This window comes from Anas platyrhynchos, chromosome 29 (assembly GCF_047663525.1).
Source record: "Anas platyrhynchos isolate ZD024472 breed Pekin duck chromosome 29, IASCAAS_PekinDuck_T2T, whole genome shotgun sequence".
Classification (NCBI taxonomy): Eukaryota; Metazoa; Chordata; class Aves; order Anseriformes; family Anatidae; genus Anas; species Anas platyrhynchos.
In genome coordinates, this window is record NC_092615.1 from 5,014,338 (window position 1) to 5,038,211 (window position 23,874).

General features: G+C 39.3%; 1 protein-coding gene across 2 annotated transcripts in view; it reads right to left on the bottom strand.

The window, feature by feature from the left end:
• AP3D1 (adaptor related protein complex 3 subunit delta 1) overlaps window positions 1-23,874 on the bottom strand; it is a 43,824-nt gene that overhangs the window by 11,964 nt on the left and 7,986 nt on the right. The window contains exons 2-20 of one of the 2 annotated variants that reach the window (XM_027471755.3): window positions 17,870-17,965; window positions 17,150-17,230; window positions 16,332-16,412; window positions 14,983-15,090; window positions 14,486-14,615; window positions 13,165-13,304; window positions 12,827-12,900; window positions 11,012-11,061; window positions 9,073-9,122; window positions 8,585-8,633; window positions 7,589-7,734; window positions 6,651-6,799; window positions 6,329-6,559; window positions 4,948-5,179; window positions 3,605-3,750; window positions 3,322-3,463; window positions 2,317-2,388; window positions 1,270-1,345; window positions 348-547 (exon numbers count right to left, since the gene is read on the bottom strand). In XM_027471755.3, coding sequence (XP_027327556.2) covers window positions 348-547; window positions 1,270-1,345; window positions 2,317-2,388; window positions 3,322-3,463; window positions 3,605-3,750; window positions 4,948-5,179; window positions 6,329-6,559; window positions 6,651-6,799; window positions 7,589-7,734; window positions 8,585-8,633; window positions 9,073-9,122; window positions 11,012-11,061; window positions 12,827-12,900; window positions 13,165-13,304; window positions 14,486-14,615; window positions 14,983-15,090; window positions 16,332-16,412; window positions 17,150-17,230; window positions 17,870-17,965 — 2,253 coding nt within the window. Of the gene's footprint in view, window positions 1-347; window positions 548-1,269; window positions 1,385-2,316; window positions 2,389-3,321; window positions 3,464-3,604; window positions 3,751-4,947; window positions 5,180-6,328; window positions 6,560-6,650; window positions 6,800-7,588; window positions 7,735-8,584; window positions 8,634-9,072; window positions 9,123-11,011; window positions 11,062-12,826; window positions 12,901-13,164; window positions 13,305-14,485; window positions 14,616-14,982; window positions 15,091-16,331; window positions 16,413-17,149; window positions 17,231-17,869; window positions 17,966-23,874 lie in introns of both variants that reach the window. The other variant, XM_072029384.1, reaches the window with a different exon arrangement.

Sequence of the window (23,874 nt, forward strand, 5' to 3'; positions counted from 1 at the left end):
TCACTAAGCATGTGCAATTAATTACAATCAGCTGCAAACCTGCTGACTAGACAGCAAGTTAATGTCAAAGTGGAGCAGCAGAGAATAATAAATGAAGTGACTATTTGGAGAGTGCTATTTTTATAGCAGAGATGCATCTTGGCTTTTTTAATTGCTTCAGTGGCAATTTTTGTCTTTTGTACACAAAAAGACAGTCATTTCTCCCCCTGGAAAGAACAGCTTACAACCATCTCAGTCATTTCTTAAGCAGCTTTGCAAGAAGTCAGAGCTCTAACTGCAGCAACACAGACTGGCTGGCAATTCTTGGGAAAAATCTCCTCAGAAGAGCACAAAGTTTATCAACTGACCTCTGGCATCTCCTCTGTGATGATATCTACATGGTGAGCTGGAGTGATATCCTCTTCACTCTCTGTGTGCAAAGAGTTATGGCGATGATGCTTTCCTCTCTTCTCCTTTTTCTGCTTTTTCTTCTTCTTGTCTTTCTCCAGTTTCTGTTTATGCCTTCGTTCTTCTTCCAGTTTCACATACTGGTCAGACATAGGCATTCCTGCAGAGGAAGACAAACTGCTTTCAATCCACATGAACACTGATCAGCCCATGAACCTTGCTTCTTAGTGTCTTAGAATTAGGACAATCAGCACTGCCTTATGCTTCGATATCTCATGCAGCCCTTCTAGCAGCAACTTTTCTGCTGCACTCCATCTCTCTCCAAAAAATAGTAGAACAGCATTCTGCTCTGATTCTTGTTTGTCTATGTTCAATGGATTACAAAGGGGGCTAAATATGCACACTTGAACTGGAATGGGTGTTATGGATATACTAATACTGACAATTTCCCATACTTTCAGAAAATGCTTTGCTACGTAAACTTCAAATATTTGCCCTTACAACTTAACGCTTTCAATTTACTGCACTTTAGCAACAGTATATCAAATTAGTTGTTTGAAGCTATTTTTGTTATTTTAAAAAGCACTAAAATTATATCTGTACCATTAGACTCCACTTAATGTCTCCTGATCACCTTCTGTCCTTTAAAGCATTCCCACACTACAGACTTGGCTGTACAACATACTTAAATCACAGAATTACTTCTAATACTGTCTTGAGAGCAAGTGGACTCAGACCACAAAGTACTCTTTTCTAACAAATGTTAGTTAAGGAGAACCATTTAGGAGTCTAATCAAAGCATGCTCCTTGTACTTAAAAGTTAAGTTGTTACTTTTGCTTAAAAAAAATATGTAATTGATTTTAAATATTAACTGCACTTACCTGGAACTTTTAAGGGGACAGAGAGGTCAATCTGGACCACAGGTATATGTTCCACACCTGGAGTGTCTTGGTATCGCTGGGAAAATGAAAATTTATGTTCTGAGCATTGCCAGATCTATATAAATAGACATTACATTACAAAACAGCAAGCAGTTTAATCCTTTAAGTGAACATTTTAAAGATAGGAATGGAATAGCTCGGTACTAAATCCTATCTGGTAGGAGGATGCATTTTAGAGCTGACTGATAACTGATTATAAAACATCCTGCTTCTAACTACAGAGCCTTAACCCTGCTACAGCCACAGAAAAGGCTTGTTGCAACTCTGATGAAATTTTGGTTTATGCTTTACTGACAATAAGTTGCCACTTTAAAAGAAGTTTAGAGGTCTAGGTTGAGGAAAATGGGGCAGACCTTAGGATAGAGGGAATAAAACAGGCTCTTTCCCTGAAAAAGATGGCAAAAAAGCCACCTTTTGATCCATGAACACGCAGTGTGTTTTAAGGGGAACATGTTTTGGTGTGGATGTTAACTACTAACCTTAAAGTGTTTATTCACTCTCTCCAGCGCTCTTAATGAAGTGCCTGGTAATCTGAACCCTGAATCCATCAACCACAGTTGTGACAAACTACCTGCACAGGAATTTGTGACATAAGGGCAAAGAAGAAAAGTTTCTTTGCATCTTTTAGAGTCTTGTTGCTGAAATCCAAACACCGGGCATTCCATGACAAGTTAAATACTGTTACAAGCTTCTCTGCAGTGGAAACTGTGAAAGTCACCATTTTATTTTTAACTTGAGGTCCACTGTAAATCCACAGAAAGCTGGCTGCTCTTGTGGTATCTAGTCATTTGCAAGTTTTTCAACACAAATAAGGCCTATAAAAATAGATGTATGCAGTCACTCCAGTTGCTACACTAGTAAGCGACCCTAACTGCAGTAGAAATGATCAGAAGTGTCTCAATGGGAAACTGCAGCTCTTAGCATTCAGAGAGACTTCACACACTTATATGAGAGACCAGCAGAAGATTTTCATTTGAACTCACTCACCTTCTGTGGGGAAGGAGAGCTTTTAATGTAAAATGGGTTGTTTGCCTGCTCTTGTTTCCGGGCTTCTCGACGCTAAAAGGAAGAGCTTAGTTAGAATGTTTGCTTACAAGCAAAGAGAACTAAGAAGCATCAGAATGCAAAAATGTGATCTCCCTTAATATTTGGAACATTGCTTAACTACTTGCAAAAATACTACAGCATAGTAGCTCGATTATGATAAACCATGAGTTAGGATACAACTTTAAGTACTATTATTACTGTAACTGATACTCCTTTCAAACTGTAACTGAAAACTTTCTTTGCCTTTTGATTCTAGACTAGAAAACTTCCTTAAGACCAGATCTGGGTGGCAATGCAAATATTTCTGTTCTCATTTTCACAGCTTGGAGGAAGAAGTGAAGATTCTTATCAAGAAAAAAGTATTCTCTAAGGAAATAGAAAATGTCCAAAGTAGGAAAGGTTGTATCACTACAGAGAACAGACACATTACAGTTGTTCACAGAAGCTGCTGAAGTCCATGAGCAAAGGTGCTGCCTTCTTTTCCAATATAGAGCACACAGTAACACGAGTAACAAGTAATACAAGTACACCAACGAAGGAGATACGTAAGAACAAGTAGTTGCAGAGCTCAGGACAAGTAATCATCTTCAAGACTCTACTTCAAAGTGAACTGCATTACACAGTACAGTTCACAGGTCAGATTTTTACAAGAGCTCAAAATTTCTAACAAGGAATTTTTATATCTTCCTTCCATTTGGACAAAATAAGTAAGCCACACTTCTAGGAGCACCTGATATTGGATGTATTCTACAGTGACTACAGATACTTCTATTCAAACACGTGTTTTGTTCACATCAAATCATCAGATTTCCAGAGCTGTAGAAAGCAGTCTGCTTCTGAGTACGAGGATAATCTATAACAGCAATTACAACTGTTTTATTAACTCTGACAGTATTACTACTGAACTAAGTACCAAAAAAAAAAAGCATATTAACATTCACTCACTCTGGCCAGTTCTTCTTCATCTATTTCTGGCTGTCTGTGCCTGGAATGCCTTTGTTCCTCATCATGAAAAATTGTTTTGGGCTTTTCATCTTCTGACTCGCTGTCTGATGGAGGCTCATTGATCCAGGCATCAAGGTCCAAGCTGGTAAGAATTGCAATAAACACAAATAGCTTGACTAAGTAAGTACCCTTAGCATTTCAGTTTTTCTAGTTATATGCTTATCTTTAGTATTTAAGATTTTAGAAGTTCAAATAAAGCACTGCAAGCAAGAAAGAATCTTACCCCTCTGGAACTGGGACTTTCTTCTGTGCTTTAGGAGCGACAGGGTTCAGCTCACCAGCAAACAGGGCTATTACTTCCTCAGCTACAGGCACTTCCTTTATTTGTAGCTTCTGAATGTATTTTATTAGTTGCAAAATACAAGAAGCCTAAGAACAAATGCAAAAGTAATTTCAGAACTAATATTTAAAAACTGACCAAAAATAAACTCCAACTGAAGTCAGCTGAAGATAACCGTAGTGACTACTGCAATAAGGGAATTAAAAGAAGCACCATACTACTTCTAGCTATGTCTAATTTATTAGCAATTTCAATAGACAAACCAAAATACAGCTGCTTCTCTCCATCATAGCATATAATGCTATTTACGTGGCTTTACAAAACACTTTCCTAGAACAAAGTATGTAACAGACTGGATTTTCAGAAGTGTTTTTTTTTTTTTTTTTTTTTTAGGTCCCCTTTCCCCTCAGAAAAAGAGCACATCAAAAACAAAGGTTTAGGCTTAAAAGGGAATAAGCAGCGGGGCTGGGTTGAAGAGCCTGCAGTCTTTTTCCCTGCTAAGCCTGTATGATTTATGGTTTAATGAACAAACTTGTGACATAGCACAGAAGTATATATTGCCTGCACAGATCCTCTCTTGCTCTCCATTTAGATCATGCCAGCACACAGCATTTTTTAAATCAATGAAAAAAATGTGACTGTACTGCTGAATTTATCACATCTTACTATGAAGTAACCATTTGATCACTCTTAACCTTTATCACATGCAAAAATAAAGTTTTCCACGTAAGCAAATCACTGTAAAGCCTCATATTCTGTAGCATTTTCTAAATACTACAGTTATTGGTCTTCATCTGTCACTTTCCACCTTATGATAGTTTCTGATAAAGGCAGGGGCAAGGTGCTTTAGAACACAACTACCTTGTGTATCCACTAGGAATTAATATGTATGGCAGCTCTTTTTGGTTCAATGGGTACATCACAAAAATCATTGCAGTCATCTTGCAGCATTGTGAATTGTGATCTTGAACATGTTGTGAAGTGCATTTTCCAAGTCTTAGATCACAATTTTAAAATTAAATTGTTTTGAATTAAGTCCTTGCAAGCAGCCTTTGGAGGTGATTTTGATCTAGAATTAGATCTGGGCTCTGACACAGAATGTCACCACTCTTACCACTCTTCTAGTTCCAAGGTGCCTTTTCACTGAGTTACAAAAAGTACAGAATACAAACATCACTCCGATAACAGTGGCTTGTATAAAATATGCATGTCCACACAAAATGAGATGTGATCCAATACAAATGAGTCTTTGTATGATAAATTCCAAGATAAGTTTGTTCTCTTACCCTCTCCTGAACTTCTAGATCTGCACTCTGTACAAACTGAGGCAAACGCTCAATCATCAGCTGTGTAATTTCCTGAGCTGCTTCCTTTTCCCCAGCTTGTTCTTTCTGCTGTAGGATGGATGCATAGAGCTTCACCATGTTCTGGACATAAACTGCCTGGATGTGGCCTGGTAGAGTTGTAACTTTAGGCCTCAGCATTGCTTCTAAAGTTTGGTTCGCTTCCTCAAGGTGTCTAAAAAGACAGAGTAAACATATGAAAGACGGCAACTGAGCAACTTCAACATTTTGTCAGTCTTCATAGAGAGTTTTTCAAAAACCTCTGTTGAAGTACAAAGCATTGCAGAAAGACAAGTGAGACTACAAATACATAATCATTTGCCCTCTGCATCTTTTCCCTTTTCAAATGACAGCAGTAACATGATACAGAGGAATCTACAACTTCATCATTTTAAAGAAGGGGGAAGGGGAGGGACACCTCAGCTTTCACCTCTACAGCTTCAGTATTTTCTCCATTAACTAAGCATTGCACATTATGTGCAACTGCACTGACAACCTGGGACTAGCAGCCCAGGTACCTTTCTGCCATTCTGTACTTCACCACTGCATCAGTGAGGTGGCATTTCCAACCAGTTACTGAACAAAAATAAAATATGGATGCCCCATCTCAAAGTGCTCAAGGCCGGATTGGGTAGGGCCCAGTTAAGCTGATCAAACAAGTGGCATCCTTACCCATTGCAGGTAGCTGGAACTAGACGTTTAATGTGCTTTCCAACCTAAGCCATTCTGTGACACAATACCATGGTATGCCCAATTTATCAAAATGAAGGCTAGGTAAAGCACGTGTGCACACACAACCAAGAGACGAATGTATCTATTTAAGATAAAAGTTAACGTTGACACAACACTAAAGATTGTCCTACTGCTGGTAGGGACCGGTTTGGGACAGAAATAATACTACTTATTCTCATGAAAAGCAAGCTCTGCAAAAACCTCTCAAAGGCAAAAGAGGAAGAAAAACTAAAAAAAACAAACCACATTTCAGTCAAACAGGCTCACTGGATATTTTCCCTATCATGTAAATAGAGTTAGACTTTATTTAAGAGTTCAGTCACTGGCGGCTTAAGGTCTTGACTGCTAACATCCACAATCATGCATTACTGTATGAGTGGGCAGGAATACAGAGAAAAAAACATACTCAAAATGAAGCATCTGTTTTGAGTAGAGGAATCTCATGGGGTGAAGGAGAAGGAAAGAAGCAATCCTCATTAGTAATAAGGGTGCACATTCTAAGCCATCCTTCTCTCAAAAAGTAGTTTTTAATGATCTGAATCTGTGTCCGAAAGAAGCTGTTCGAAGTGTCAGACTTCCCAATTGCACTTACTCAGAGAATTCTCCACATATCCACGCAGCAGCATAAAGCACCTCACAGATTCCGTTTCTCTGGGTGTTGCTGGCTATGAGATGTGCGTTGTCCAAAAGCATAGCCATTTGAGAAACCGCAAATTTACGAATCGCTTTAACTCTAATAGCTACATCTAACATCTGAGCTGCTATGAGATGCCCATGGCGTGTGCCTTCCAGTCGGGTCAGTTCCACCAAGATGCTTATGTACCTACAAAAAGGAAAAGGGACACAATTTTATTAATGGACAATCACACATTACCATTGCTAGCAATTTCAATTTTTGACAGAAAACCACTGACCATTCAAAGTTTGTGATATATTGGTAATTGGACTGACTACAAATATCTATGATTTTAGTCAGCAGCTCATCCCGGTACGTTGTCCCTTCTGCTTTATCCACATGAATCATCAATTTCTTCACTATCTCCATCAAGTTCTTCTTTGAAACCTGTTGAAGAGTTATCAAAGAGTTGAACCAAAAATAAGCTATTTCCTGTACTGACAAATTCTTCTAATTCCAGTAAAGCAACTGCTAAACTCTTTGACGGACCTACGTTACTGTGTTAACAAGAAATCAGAACCAAGGGCAAAGACCCCCCAAATGAAAAGCACTTGACTACAAAACTTGTAAACAGTCGTTTCACCGATCAAGTGTTCTCACCACAGTTTCCCTGTAGCCTATGCACACTTTATAAACTGCTCTGCACAGCTGCAGAATGTGTGCACAAAGCTGGCTGCACACAAAAACAACCAGAATGAAATTCCACGTGTCATTAAGTCATAACAAAATTGAAAGGGCAAATTTGACAGAGAAGCAGCTTAAAGCTGCCTTTTCCAAGTGCTCCTGACTCTTTCCCATTCTTTGTATAACTTATGTCAACCCCAGCTGTCGTGTGCTGCAACATGGACTGCAATGCAGAAGAGCAATGACTTATTGCAGTATGTCCACGGCCACTTTTCACCTAGAGGAAGGAACAGCGAATTCTTAGGCCTTCTGGGTGACTTCCATAGTGCCTGAACTCAAAGTCTTTCCACAGTTGGAATGTATTTAAAGCCCTCGTATACTGTAGCAGATCTTTTATTTGCAAGAAGTGCCAGAAAAAGCATGGCAGTTGTTATTACAATGCTACTGAGGATAGGTAAAGAGAAAGGTATGTGGTTTGTTTTTTAAACATTAGCCTCATAAACAAGGGGTCACATGGACTAGAAGGGAAAGGAAATAGGTGCAGAAACATACCATGCCATACAACAGATCTAAAGCTCTGAGACGGATAGACTCATCTTTGTCATCCAAACATTGGAGAATGAGATCCTTGTGAGACTGAACTGACTTTGGATGTGTTTTCAGGATTTTGGACATAGCTAACAATCCCAGGTATTTCACTGTGAAAGACAAAATAAAACTTCTTTCCAAATATAGAAATACTGTTGTGTTATGCATGAGAACTTAATATTGACTGCTTCTACTTACACCAACTTTTATATGTTCAAATAACCATCTCTGACGAGGAGGACAATTTTTGAGAAAAAGCATATTGCAGATTTTGCTCCATTTTATAACCCCCCCCCCCCCCCCAGTTCACATAGTCATCACAGCCCTCTTCCACTTCAATCTTTATCATTTTTTAAAATATTAAAATATATATATTTAACATATAGAATCTATGGGTTTTGAGAACTGGCATCCTGAGATGAACACAGCTTAAAAAGCACAAAGAAGATTGGTGTGTTAAGCAGGAACCCTGTTCTCAACGAAAAAAAGGTCAGGAAAAAAAGGTCAGGAAAAAAGGTCAAGAAAAGCTTTTGCACAAAGAAGGTTTTTACTATGTTTTTTGTAGTCGCTAAAACAGCAACCATTCCTACATTTTACCATTATGCTTTCACTACTGAATAGCCCTCACTACTCTGTGAGCAGGAAGTTTATAAAAAGGGATAGGAAGAGAAGTGTTTGAGATTTTCAAGGCCGCAAGCAGTAATAACTCGTTTTTTCCTTATGGGTCCCTTTCAACTCGGGATATTCTATGATTCTATGATCTGTTTTTAAAAAGCTCCTTATAAGAAATGTTCAACATCAAAAATTATTTCCACATTACAAAACTAACAGTTGCTTACAACATACCAGGCACTATAATGAGTAAGCTGTTCGGAGAAAACTCATTGCTCTAAGGCTGCTGGATTTTCTCCCTAGTGACTGGTTGCTAAAAGCTTCCATGCAGACAAGCAACATACTTACAGTTCTGGTCAGAATCTTCTATCAATATTCTTAACTTTTGTACACAAAGCTGGGAAAAAAAAAAAAGACCGCACTTATTACAAGCCTCGAAAGTCTACATTAAACTTTTTGTAAAGTTTACTCAATACACAAGGGTGGCTAGAGCACACAAGGAAGCATTCTAAGGAAGACTTGCAGCCTCTGGTAAGATAGCCTTATTGGATTTACAGATTTCAAAACAAAAGGAACAGAGTTCTTATGATTGCATCGATACAAGATGAATAAAACAGAAAACCTTTAAAGGAGTGGAATTTGCATATTAAACAAAAGAAAATAACAGAATTTATTTCGGAAATGCTTCAGTTTGTAGGATTCCACCCATGTGAGAGCTCTTCAGTGAGCTATTTATTGCTTTAACAAAGGAACGTAATCCAATTTCTCCATAGCATCTGATATTACACAGTAGAGTAGAACAAGTAACACCCACCAGAACCCAAACATCGTTATACCTGGATGCTAGCGCTGTGATTAGGCATCCCAGAGGATAGGGAGATCAAAACTGAAACAAACAAACAGAGGTTTTGGTTACTAGATTCGGAATAAATATAACGGAACACAAAGATCAACAGCTAGCTCAGCTCACAAGGAAATATAAGTTTTTACTGTTTATCTTTTCGGTGAGCTAGGGAGGAAAGAAGGTTGTAGTTCTTATACTTTATGAAAAGGAATAAATATCAGGACAGGAAAAAAATGTAAAGGCATGAACTGTTGAAACAGCCGGGTCAAAGCTGCTTTATATTAAACGTTAACGAAAGCAAAGTGTATTTTACTGATATCACACAGCAGTCATGGCTGTAAATATGTCACCAGCTATGGCACAGATGAATTTATATGTACACTTCCCTAATGTAATGAAATGCAGCAATGGATCCTAGAGTTTAATATATTTAAACTGGGGTTTTTCATCAAGCCAGCACAAGACTCAAGGCTAAATCAGCTCCTGCTGTTGATTACATCAGACATTTGTAAAGCACCGACATGTAACTCATGGCAGGAAAGGCGGTGGTATCTTGTTATCTACTGTTGTCACCTAGCACATCCATGCCAGCACAAGTGCAGTGGCATTTTACTCTCCATAATCCTGCAGAACTACATTTATGGGAAGGAGTGTGGATAGTAGCTTTTCAGGCCATGCAGGGAACTGGCAGGTGCAAGGTGCTGCTCCGATGCAGATACTCAGCTTCACATTCTCCAAATCCAGGTTTTACACTATGGTCCCTTAGCAGGCCCCCTGAGGTGATCTTACTGAATGAATTTCTCTTTGAACCAGATTCAGGACAAAAGGGAATGGTCTTAAGTTGCACTATGAGAGGTTCAAGTTGGAAATTAGGAGACATTTCTATTCAGAAAAAGCAGTCAGGCATTGGAACGGTTTGCCCACATGGGTGGTGGAATCACCATTCCTGGAGATATTTTAGGAAAGGTTGGACCTGATTCCACCTGGTTCACTCAAACCATATGGACCATGCACCATGGTTTAGTGGGTGATATTGGTGGTAGAGAGACAGTTGGACCAGATGATCTTGGAGGTCTTTTCCAACCTTAATGGTTCTGATTTACCCTATTTTCTCTCAGGAAGACACCCTCTTATCCACAATGGAATTAACCTCAGTGCTATTTTTTCCTCACCATTATAACTTCATCTTCCATTTCCCTGAATCAGTGAACATGAAGCAAGTGACAGGTCACCATTTCTTTGAACTGATCCAATACAGTACATTCCTGCATCATTATCCCTTGGAGAATCCCAAACTACATGAGACAGACTTACAGCCAAATGGTGGATATCAACAACCCTCTGCTTCCACGAGGGCAGGAATGTGCCAGGTCTCAGCTGCAATACCATGTTACCCCATTTTGCCAGTTTTTCTCCATCCCCAGTAGTGAGTTCACATCCCTTCCCCACTCAAAAATGAATGTAAACTACAGATCTATTATTTCAGTGACTTCGTTCAAGGAATTGCACCAAGTCTTTATTTCTCCAATTCCACAGTTTAAGAAAAAAGCCTACTATTTTTCCTCACATAAGAAAATGTCGTCAAAGTTTCTATGAGGCATTAACCATGTTCTTCATTTTATTGCTGCTGGCATATTTCAGTTCTAACAACACTTTGGAGCTTGAATATAAATAACATAAATGATATAAAATATAATTACTCATTGTTAGTACTTTGTTTTAGCCTTTAGCAAATAAAACAGCTGTAATAACTTAGCCTCATCTACTGACAACAAAAGATTTGGGTTACAGTTACACAGTGAAAGAAATCACTGAAAGTTTGCCGAGTGATTTAATTTGGTTATAGAAATACATTAAGTTAAAAAACAGTCACAATTAATTGATGACAAAGTTCATCATGTTCCTTCTAGGTCACAAATTTCAGTTCTCACCTGCTATTACTGTGTTCACACATTCATATAAGAGAGACATGGCTGAGGTGCTGAAACAGAAATCAAGTATTTTAAATAGGGAATAAAACCATCACATTTTGAAGAGTTGTCAGCAGTATCTTGGAGCTAGTTAACACCTTTAATTACACAGGAAACTGCCAGTATTCTGTTCCATATACCTCCAAACTAGAAGAAGTGATTCTCACTTATAAATGGGAGGGAGGTGGTACAGCTAGCTTCTGAAAGTAAGGGGGGAAGCTGATGCTGCAGTCCTCTCCTTGACTTCCAAAACAGAATGTAGTAGAGGTGGATTAAGTCACTTCTTCTCTAAGAAGAGGCAAATAACAGTACTGTAACAGGAGGGATAAGGAAGGAAGCGGTTACTCAAAATCTCAGTCCCAGTTTCAGAGCACTGAACCAGTCTTGTCCAAGGATCGAATCAAGTCCTCTGCCCAAGATCAAAAATTTATGATAAGAAAAGCAGATGGACAACCTCCAGGTCTCTCTCTCCAAAGAGAACGAGTCACACATGAACAGCAGACTCTTGCGCATTCCTACAAGCCAGCAATGTATTTTCATATGTCCTATTCCACTCCAAACATAACTTCAAGAAAATTGTCGGTTGAGCACTCGGTAAATACAGTGCGATTCGGAGGATTTCACTTAGAAAAACTGATTTACACAATGGAAACAAAGTGTCCCCCAGCCACACAGCAAAACTCACAAGTAACAAAGGACTGCTTCTGGAAAAGCAGGTCTGCAAAGGTCATGAGCAAACAGCTCTGGAGGCAGCAGTCACAACCTGCTCCTGTGAAGGTCACCTAGCACATGGTATCCATGACTCTGACATGCTCAGAACTGGGACAATCACTTTTTCTCTCTATGCATTTTGTGGTAGGTGGCAGGCTGGCCTTATGCATGTGTGATATGAGACCCAAGCTGACTGACAAAGGAAGCCAATCAGAACAGGGTTATGTCCTCGGAAATAATGAAACGCTGGGGAAGTTGGAGAGGACAGACAGGACTGAAGACATTCTGTCCATCTTGCTGCTTTTTCTAGTGAAGTACTGCTTCTCTTGAGTTTGTATGTATGCATCACTGTTGTAAAACTCTCCTTAGCTGTTTGGATGCAAGCCTTCTGGCCAGTCTGCTCAGAGCCAGCCTTACAAGCAGCACTCTGAGGATGAAGAGAAATTGTTTGTCTGGAGCTCCCTCTCACTGCTACACATCTGTTTTAAACTCTCATTCATCCTCACGCTCTGCCACATTAAGAAAAACTGATCTTAACCTTTGGTAACTCCAACATAGTATGACACTCTTTCCATAACTGGGAGTATTTATTTTATTCCTTCCTCCTTTCTGAGTTTAGTTCAGAATTAGATCCAAAACAATAACACAAACCAGCTTTAACAAGGCACAAGGATATCTTCATATTTCTTTTTCTAACTGCACTTCCAAAAAAGTCAAGAGTCAAATGTGCAGAAGAACAGAAGAGGCAAATACACAGCTTTTTTTTTTTTAAAGCATAGTTGTTTTTTTTTTTTGTATTTGTTTAAATATATGCACCAAAGCAATCCCTGGCTTAAAAATGAGCGAAATCAAAGCATGCAAGCTTCTGAGAAATTCAAGACAGCCGACACCCAAATGTTCTCATTAGGCTATTTTATCTCAGTCAAGTTTACTACTTTGATACTGAAACCAACACATTCAAGCTCAGGAAGAAGTTCAGAAATGCATCACTAGACTTGGCTACTGACCTACCTAACACACACTTCACTAATCCTGAATAAACAAAGTAGTATTTGTTATACATACCTGTGTATGAGGTTGGTCAGCGGCTCGATTAATTTCTTTCCCAGCCTAGGTTCTAATGGAGTAAGAGCACCGAACTATTTTCAGAAGTACAAACAAGAAACTGAATTAATAGCTGGTTTTAAGCAACATAAAAACATTATTTAAACTACATTTCATTACATTTAACTAAGCTATATTAAAATATTTTTTACTCTAAGTTCACAAACACTAGGAGACTTCTGGTTATTTTTTTAATTAGAATTAAAGGTAACTATAACTACAAGCAAGAAACCTATTTTCATACTTAACACAGTTTAATGAGGGTCCCAATCCTGTAAGTATAGGTAGAGAATACTTGCCAGTTTTATAATTTTAATGAGAACCCAATTATTGGTTGATGATGTCATCAACTTGAAAAAGAGTGGAGCAAGAGAAAGGTAGTTCTTGGGATTGCGTCGAGCCAGCTCACAAATAACATTTACTGCAGCAGACTGCACACCTGGGAAATAGAAGTGAGAAAAGCAGAATTCTCATAAATACTTTAATTGTAATTGAAGTTTCTGGTGCAGAACACCCAGAACAAAGGCAGTTAAACATTCGACTTGTACATTCCAAGAGGAATGGTTCAGCCTCATTACCAGTGATGGAAGTAGTGAACTAAACATAGGAATGCAAGACAAACTCAGAAAGGATATTATTTAATTTTGGCCGCTTTCTAATACATCAAACTGTGTATGTGCTTTGTGTCCACTATCAGACAACAAGACACTGCCATTCTCCTCCCCTCCTTACTGTAGATAGCTTGTTTGAGGGACAGACAAAAATTAAAATCATTAACCTTATCTACCATAAAGTTTCCAAACACTGCTTCTTTAAAATGTATTTAGACATTTTTAATTAAACCAGAAAAAGAAAATCTTAAACAAGATGACTGAACAAGTTAATTCTAATTGCTCAGTCTCAAATTGATCTCAATTTGGAGTCTTCTAGTCTAGGTTTTATAGCATATAGTAGTTTTTTCCATAAAGCATCATAAATAAATAGTTTCTTCCTTTGCAGGTGGTTTTGCAAGTGGCTTGTTTCTTTGTTTTTAAGAAATATTGTCCCTGAAAGATGCATCTTACATGCCCGTAACAAATCAGTCAAGCAAACATATCTACGTTTTCCTTCTACACACAGAAATCAACTGGAGTTTGTGAAACTACAATGCACACAGTCCTTGAAAAAGATATACAGCATTTTGGCATTGTGAAGGAAGACTAGTACCTTCCAGTAACACCAATTAGAAGAAAAAAGTCTACTGAATGTGACTATTTTAAGTGCATCTATTGCCAACAGACAATAGCTGCAGCTTTACAGAAGTGCACAAGAAACAAAAAGCTTGAAATCAACCAAAATATTTTCAACAGTCAAGTTAAGCAACAAGCCACAAATCACTATGCAGCTTTGTCCCATTAAAGTTTAATCCACTGATACAGTTTTAGTAACTTTAGCCTTGAAGAACGACATAGAACGCATTTTTAATACGGTAACATCTGTCAGAACTCTCATATGGCCATCTACCTATTCAAACACTATTTGTGCTCAGATATTTTTTCATTTTCACTCCTCTCTACAAGCTCGAAAAGCATTTATACCTAGATGTTTTGGAGCAGAAGCAATTTACTAAAATCCACTCACCAGGATCTGGATCTTCAAGTTTTTCTTTAAGGCGAGGAAACGCAGGACGGAGGGACTCTGGGTATTTCAAGAAAACTTTGTACATGATTAACACTGCCTTCTTCCTGATATAAGGCTTCGTATGGGACATCTGTTAACGAAATAATTGGGATCAGGCTCTTAGCAAATTTACACTTCCAAAATTCTTCTCAAGGCCCCTGTGTCCACACCAGTCTCTCTCAAAAGTGTTTCATAAGAGACTTGACTACTTCAGGTTCCAAAAACTCAGCTTCTGACGGGTGAGCAAAATACCATCATTTATCACCCCAACTAACAGAAATAACCAACGCAATCCTACTGAGCCACAAAGGCTGTAAGAGGTCCCCAAAAGACTCAAAAGGAAAAAGTGTCAATTTTCATATGTAACAGTTCTAAATGTAACAGATATTTACTAGATTTGAACAATTTAACATTCTTTAATTATAGGAAAAAAACATTGCTGAGTCTTATTAACTCACCAGTGTCATGATGTCATTTGCCAAGTCCCTGGCAAGATCTGGAGTAACAAAACAGGACAAGCCAGTCAGTGCAACTCCAGTATCATATTGGTTAGGGCTACTCAGATCCTAAAAAAGGAAAAAGAAGCTCAAAAATTTAAGATCACAAAGGATGTTGAGAAACTACTTTTTCAGACCAATTTCATTCACTCAACAGATATGAAGCAAAGCTTCTGTTCCATGGGAACGTTTATACTGGCTATTAAGAGGAATGTCCTCCAACACCTGCTAAAATACAGCTACCATGGGGATTAATAATTGGCACGAGGAATTTAAATTATAGATGGGTGACTGCAACATCAAAGCAACTAGAAACATCATACCCTAGTGGTATTTCAGAAGTGGCAAAAAATTAAAAAACTCAGACATGATCACAAATATATTTAAAACCCTAAAAAAAAAAAAAAAGAATTAAATACTAACACTGTTAAATCAAAGTCAAGTTGTTATCAGCCTCACTGGGAACATGCACTCTTGATGAGTGCGTAACAGTGTCCTAGCTTAATATATTAGAGAAATGAGACTGCTTTCCTTCCAAGCTGCTGGCAGCACCATGACTTTCAGTGCATAAAGACAGATCACAGGCTATGGTGTAGAACAAATTTCATTTGTCAAGTTTCTTTGTACTTATTTGTAGTCAATGTAGTATAGTCTCTGAGATGTTTTTATGATTCTGACTCCTAAAAAAAATTAATACTGTCTGAGCATGTTCACTTGCAGACTACAAAACCAGACCTCATGGAATACGGAGCATTACAGGATGAATCCTTAATTGCAGTTATTGGGAAACAAATTTGAAGTGAATTGCACAGAGCATCTGCAAACAAACTGAGAATTAACAGTCCGGATTCATTCGTACAAGACCACAATAGGAGAGCTAAACACAGGCCTTCAGGATTCTGTGTCATCTGCATCTCATTTTGATACCTCTTGTAGGTGGGACAAAATTAGATTCTACTTTGAGAATAGCTAAATTACTTCTTAAGGAGCAACAAAATTTTGTAACACATTCTGGCTTTAACGTATCTGCAGTCTTTAGGAAAGATACTGGATAACATCCCACTGATCTTTTTTAAGCAAGTAAATACAGACAGCTGGCATGAGACAGCACAAGGGAAGCCTATGGACAACTAAGCATTCCATTAATCCTTCCGATTGTATAATTAAAGCAGACTGTAAACCAAGTAAATAGAATTCTACAACTTCATATTCTTTAAAAGAAGTCGATCCTTAAAAAAGTTGTACAGTTTTCAAAACACAAATAGGGAGACAGGGCACAAAAAAATTAAGAACTGAAATCAAGAGTTTACCTTTCGGATTTGATTAGTAGTCAACATAATTACATCAGTCCCTTCATGAAAGCACTGAGAGGCAGCTAGGTAACCAATTCTCTGTGAAAAGGCAAGGAGAATAAAAGCCATTTTTAAAAAGTAAGTTTAGACAATGTTTAGATGAACAACAACTGGTGGTTCTACCGCAATTTTGGTAGAACAAAAGCTACCAGCTTTTGCTTTCAGCAAAAGCAGAACAATTAGACAAGAGGTTTGCATAACAGGGTTCTCTATTTTTTCCTGACATAAACCCTTTTTAATTATCTCAGACAAGTAATCTTTAGATGTAATACATCTACCTTAAGGGTATTAAAATTATCTTTATCTCCCCGCACTTTGTTAGAATGAATAGGTTCAGTGGCCAAGATGATGTAGGAAACAGGACAGTCAGTAGGAGAAACGGGGAATATTTATTTTGTCCTTGTTGTACCTAAACCAAAACTCCTTAACTCCTGACTTTCAGGTATGAAAGCCCAATCTGAAAGCCATTCTTTACAAAGTAATGTTCCATCCTATTTATTTGGTGAAAAAGAATAAGCACGAACAAAACCTTACAGAGGAAAAAAAAATACATCCACCCACACAGAACCGTGCACTTTTTTCCACAGAAGATTTAGCAGCTGTTGTCAAATACCCAATAGAAAAAGCCTATAGTAGCAGGTCAGGTATTATATACTAGAAAATAAACAGTCTACTTCCTTTCCATACTGAAGAAATCAAACGATCATGTGCCAATATATTAAATACAATAATGAAACAGCTTGGTTAGTACAGCAGTAATTACACAGAAAACTCACTTTAAATGTAAACTTCGATGCACTCATGACTTCAATAATATTGAAAGCAGCCCAACTGATGTCGTAGCCCAGCATCTGTAACTGTAAGCAGAGAAGGCTAGATTACAAACTTCTGAAATACAAGACTCAAAAAATAAGTCAGAAAATTAAAGATGGAACAGAAGTCCAAAAATAATACAAGACACCTCAAGATTATGACCCACTGTTATGTTCTATGCCACCTGGAATAAGCTAAAGACATCCAGAAGTTCCACTAGAATCAAGTTTTAAACTCTGCATTAATTCCAGGTACTACATAGCAGTTTTATATGCATCACTGTGGACAGTTTCTCCCTCTTAAAAAAATAAATCGCTCTTTAACAGTGTTTTCCTGTGCAGTCCTTTGCAGAGAACAAAGAAAAACTGCTCATGCAACTACCTAAGAAACAATCCAGATGAGAACTACTTTTTTTAATTGGATTAGTTTTAAACCAGATTAGCTTCCTGATCTAGCTCAATAAAATTGCACAAATACTAGTGCCAGCACAACGAATGGAATGGGAACATGCAGACTCTGATGTCAGAGATACGTGCGGGAGCATTTTTACCCGCAGCCTGCACTGCAAACAGTTAAAGCTAGCTGTGAAACCAGTCTAAGAAGAATAAGCAGGCTAGATCCTAGTCAACAAGGATGAAAAAATTAAAAGATGCAATCGTATTGTATCCCCACAAGGCACTTACATATGTAAGTTTGCAGACTGCATTTGATTTCACTGCAATGTTATCCTGCTTTAGCTCCTGCTTGATCTCATCGATGCACTGGGAGATGTATTTTGCCTGAGGGAAACAAAAAACATGCACGCTCATTTACCATGGAACATTCACTTCTGTAGATTTCCAACACATTAATGGGAAGAAGGCAGCAGAACTCATTTGCAAGAACCAAATGCATCTTGCATGAAACGTTTAGGTGAGCACTTTACTCTGAAGGAACTGCTCATTAACAAGAAATGTCATGCTTTATTATAAAACTGAAAGTACACTAAGTTGTTTCTTCACTTTATTTCCTGTCTTCTGCCTCCAACCCCATTGTTCAGCCTAGAGCTTTAGGATCAAAGACTTGCAGCCAAAAGCTGGTCAATGGAGATCGTGTGCCTAGTGGTAAGAACAAACACTTGTTTCACCTCTCCTAGAACATGTATTAGACCCTTACCTCAATGGAAAGCCTTAGATTACTGAGTCATTATGCCTAGAAATAACCACATAAAAGACTAAGTAGCCCACAAATTTAAGTTGTTTGATGAAAAGATGAGTCCTCTCTTCTTTTGGGCGTGCTGGATGCATACAACACTGCGGATGTGCACTCAGAACAGTCCTCACACCTGAAGGAGCAGAGCACAAGTCTTTCACTAGGTAAAAGTACTTCTGGCTGGCACTTGCCATTCACTCCAGAATTGGCAAAGATGCCTACCCTCCCCAGCACAGGAATTAGCTAATTGATTTTGCTATTTACACATTTTGAAAAGCAACACCTAGTTATTTGTATGATTTTCTCAGTAGTTCAGAGCCAAACGTCACAATGTTTACATTTAAATATTTGGCCCTTAGCTTCTTTCCAAACAATCACATCTGTGCTGGTGGGAGGGATATGGCAAATGCATGATCTAAAAATATCTGTGCAGATTTTACTTCATAAGTAGGCTTAACTCTGGGATTCTTTCAGTTCACAATTAATTATGATTTAAGTACTGAAGGCATCTGCTACAGAAGTCATGAAAACTTAAAAGCAGGGACGTAATCCCTCCTTAAAAAGCCACACATGCAGCAGTGCATTTATCATTCAATATAAATAAGTCAATTTCCAGAAGAACCAGGTCAGAAAACAATTACCTAGTTTCAAAGCAAAACTCCGCCTCCATACCATTACCTTCCACCAAAAGGATATTTTCCACACAGAAGTCTATTGGTCTGCCTTTACCTAACACTTCTCTTTACACTAAGTTTTATTATCCCAACTGTTCTTTGGCATTCTGCAATGTCCTAGAGCAATACTCATGCTTAATGTCATGAAATTTAGAAGCAGAGAATGTTATTTTTAATCAACAGGGGGTGGCAACAAAAGAACCATACAAGGTCTGTAGGGCAATGAGATGCTGCAAGGATCCAGGTGAGGAAAAGTAGCAACTGAATTTTAACACTAGGACTTCAAGCTCCACGCAGCAGCCATCTAATGGCAATCCACACTGCTCTAATTTAGAGTGTAGTGATACCAAAGTTAGAATCCACCATCAGGATGCACAGAGCACACACAGTTCAGTGCAGGAAGAGTTCCATTGGCTTAACAGCCTTAACATAAACAGAGTAATTTGTCTGGCCTCTCTCTCAAATCTTGCACTTACACAAAGATAAAAGGCAATGCCTTTGTAGCAATGCTAAGCTCTGATGGAAATGTGCTATTCCGAGAGATTTCTACTCGAAGTCTTTGTTGACCTTCCTGAAGTTCTCATTTGTCCCACTCCTGCAGCCTATGGAGGTCCCTCAAACAGCAGCCCTGCCCTCCACGCAACCCCACAGGCCTGATTAAAGAAAGTAAGCAAGCAAATGAATTTACATAGGAATAACTTAAACTCATTGAAGTGCCTGTATTTGGGATAGAAATAATATCTTTGTATCAGAAGTCTTCATTTGAAGGGAAGGCAGGCCAAACAGCCCTTTCCTCTACAGACATTCCTCTGTCCTCCTGAACAGGAGTGGATCTCACCTGCCACGAAAGGATAGCACTGCCTGCAAATGCTTGACTACATGGAGTCCAGGAGACTTCTCCTAGAAAATAGAAGATTTGGGATTCTAAACAGTCATGACGGTGATCTGAGTCCAGACAACTCCCATGGAAGAGTTTAAATTCACGTTTAAACTGAAAAACTTCTGATGGTAGGTAGGAAATATGTACTTGACCTGAGATGCTGAAAGAACGACTCACACAACATGCAACAAATCTACAAACACATTATGCTGCTAGGGGAGCATAAAATATTCAAGGCTCAGTGCACCAGAGCAGTGTCACAGAGCCCTGTGCACGGATCTTGTTGCCATGGCCTGGGCAGGATCCAGCCCCTGCTGTCATGCAGAGTACTGCACTGCCCACACCCAGAAAGCATCACTCATTTCTCACAGCTCCTACCCAAACCTGCTTAAACATTAGCCTCGGTTTCCTAAAATCCTCTCAGGTGTTGAACCCAAACCACTGCATGACCAGAAGGGGGACAAAATAGCACAGAAGTTAAATACTGTCCAACTCCAGCACAGCCAAATGCAGACTCCTGAGCCTCCAGGCACACCCAGCAGCTTCAGCAACCTGCAGGCACACCCTTGCCAGTAATCTAGTCTAACAGAATGAGCAAATTCCTTAAAGGAGGACAGAAAAGCGTATTGGAGAACTCAATCATATTGGAAACTAAAACAAGGCCTTCTGAAGAGCAGAAAAGTCCTTCCAAAATAAACGTACACCAAATCCTAAAAGGCTACAAGGAATGAAAGCCTATATATAGAACGCTTTAAAGGCTCAGGGGTATTAACTTTTTGTTAATCTCTCTCGAGTAGCACTGCAGTAATGAGCAATATGAAGAAAACCACTCCGTTTAGTCTCCCGTTTAAATCTGAAACCCAACAAACAGCTCCCATCCCAAATTCCCTGCCCCATCTAACTAAACACAAAGCAAACAAGCACGTGTGTGTGTGTGTGTGTCTGTGTGTTGTGTGCAGCTCTTTAGAGCTCCTCCTTGCTCTGTGGCCAGCAGCACCCTGACCTTGTGAAGTGCCAGCCCAGCGTTGCTCCACCAAAGCAGCACCACGCCGCACGAGGTCCCCTGGCCCCACACAGCCTTTGAGCCATGCAATTCAGCCAAAGCAGGCAGTGAAAGGGGAGGAGGACCACGCGATGCAATGAAAAAAGTGTTTGGACATCTGTAGGCATCGTGGACACTAAGCAAGGCCTAAATTATTTTTTTTCTTGCAAATATTTAAGTACTGAAATAGACCAAAACTGGGTTAGTTTTCCCAGCACTGACTCACTGATAGTTTTTTGCATAAAGCTCTCGAGTATAGCAGTTCTCTAGTGTGGTAAAACAAATATTTCCCAAGGATGTAATTGGTTCAGTTTTTCCTTAAACACTTTTCAGATTCTATGAAGAAAGGAAAGCAAAAGGAAACACTTCAGAGTTCATTTCTGCTCACAGTACTGAATCAATACGCAGTGATTCAATACCCAGTATCAGTACACATCTTAACTACTGACCCTGTCAGTCATACATGAAGCCTTCCTGGGATGCTACTCAATCGCTCGTATGTTTTGGCTGCTTGGCTGAGGAGCGCTTTTAAGTCCCAGTATTTATAGACCTTGAGCCATTCCCAGCCAGACTGCATTGAGCAAACAAGGCGATCACAAGGAAGCCTCTCACTCCGGCTGGAGGTAGGAACAAGCAGAGCCAGTGAGTGAAAGAACATCAGCAGGGCGATGGCAGCCCTGCCAAGGCCGCGACTCCGCAGTCAAAAGCTGAAGAGCATACGGTAACACGGGGAAAATGCCAGAGCAGCCACTCAGGGCTTGCTTTTTCTTGTATCCTTCAGGAGGAGGAAGGTTACAGAATCACTCGGAGCAGTACAGCTAAAACCCAGGAAAAGCCTGCGGATATAAAGAGCAATCCCTCAACAAAGCTGTGTGCACAGCATGAAATCGTAATGCCTTACTGTATTCCTCCAAACTGATGGGGCAAGCACTTCATACCCACTGACAAAATACACAACATCATTTAATATAAGCCCAAATTCTTTAACGAATCCTTGACCTCAATCAGAAAATACATGTATTTAAGCCAGCGTGAGTGGCTACAGCAAGAATGAAGGTACCAAAAATCAAAAACAATCCCTCAGACAGAGGGAGGGAAGGAAGGAAAAGTGGGTCATGGTAAGAAGCCAAAACATCAGTTTATAGGATTCTTTTTATTTCCCAAGCCATGTTTTTTGAATTAAGTTTGAAAAACGTTCAAACTTTGTTCCAAGCTCTGCTCAAGACAAAACTTGGTCTTTGCTGATGATTTCAGAGATGTTTGCAAAAGATTAATTTTTCTTTTTCTAGCAATACACAAACAAGGCTGGGAAATCGCTCCTCCAATGGAGCGATCACATTCCTAGGAAGCGTGATGCTCTGTGCTGCACTTCCATCAGCATTCAAACTTAGTATTTTACAGGAGATGAGAAGACAGTAGTGGTTAGATAAACGTCACTGTAATAACTTCACATTAAAACCAATTGTGAATTATATGCGTTTCCAATAGTCTTGAAGAAGATGGACTCTTACCTAAACCAATGCATCAACCTCTGAAATCAAAAGAAAGCAAACTGCTTCTCACCCCTTAGGGTTACAGCCCAGCAAACAGAAGGCAGTGAATCCTTCAAGTCCTTAACAGGACCAGTCTCAACCCACTAGATCTGCTGCAGCTGATTTGGGACTCGTGCCTGGCGCTTATTGCAACAGCACCAGGCTTTCCACCCAGACCAACAGCAGGCATCGAAGACCAGCAGTCCCTGTTTGTACCACATCTTCAGGGTTAAATACAGTGGTTGAGAAAGGGATGATTAACAGTCTATACCAGAGGCACTGAGATATGAAATGAACGCATTGCTACCACTGTAAAACAACGTTTGGAATAAGGCAATATTAAAGAAGTACAGAGCATGACACTTGTGTTGAGCACAGTAGCGCTTATCAGTTCTTTGTAACACTGAGACATGCTTGACATTAAGCCCCATGAAATTACACCGAGCACAAGCACGTGATGATCTCACATGAGCTGTGCTATGGCCACCGCACCAACTTCCAGGGAACCAGTAACAGCTGCCTGCCCCCACCTCTTGGTGGCTGTTTTGTAGAAGACCTTAATAAAGTACTACCTGCAGGATGCAAGCACATGACCGTGGTGCTCCACATACAAGGCAGTTACACCACAGACACCTCATGGAGGCAAAGCAACTTTCTAATTTGTTTATGCTTCAAGCAGAAGAGCCTGTTATGAGCACAGCACGGATCACCTGCCACCTCCTAACTTTGGAAGAAGGCTGAAAGAAACATTGTTTGCCATCAAAACCCCCAAAAGCCCTTCATGGCAACAAACCCCAGTAACTGACTACAGCACCTGAAACACCAGCATCATACCTCAACAGCTCAACATAAATCAACTGAAGTAACAGCTGTTTTTTTTTTTAAGCTCTTGGCTAGTTTTGCCTTCACTTGAACACAACATTAGAGATAAGCATAATAGTTGTTAACTTCTATCATAGACAAATAGAATTACTATAATATTTAAATACAGTAGAAGTAATAGGATCCCTCCTAAAGACTGCTTCATGGATGGCAAGGAACAATTCCCAGTCACATGCTCCCACACATTATCTTACAACTAACTTCCCTAAAGCCAAATCCCAGGTAAAGTAGGCAAGAATACAAGCTACAACTGGGAAGTTGCACAGCATTCATTTAAGCACGTTTGCAGCAGCCAAAATAAAATGATGCAAAAGGTGTTCAGATGCAATACGGAGTTCAGAAAACACGGAAAGGCATTGGAAAAGCCAAGCTTATCTTTCACTGAACTGTTACAAGATGTTGCCATGTGTTTGAACACGACTTACTTAGCTTGCCTTTACTACTCAGCTCTCCAGGGATTTATTCACTCATCCTGTAGGTGGTCTCA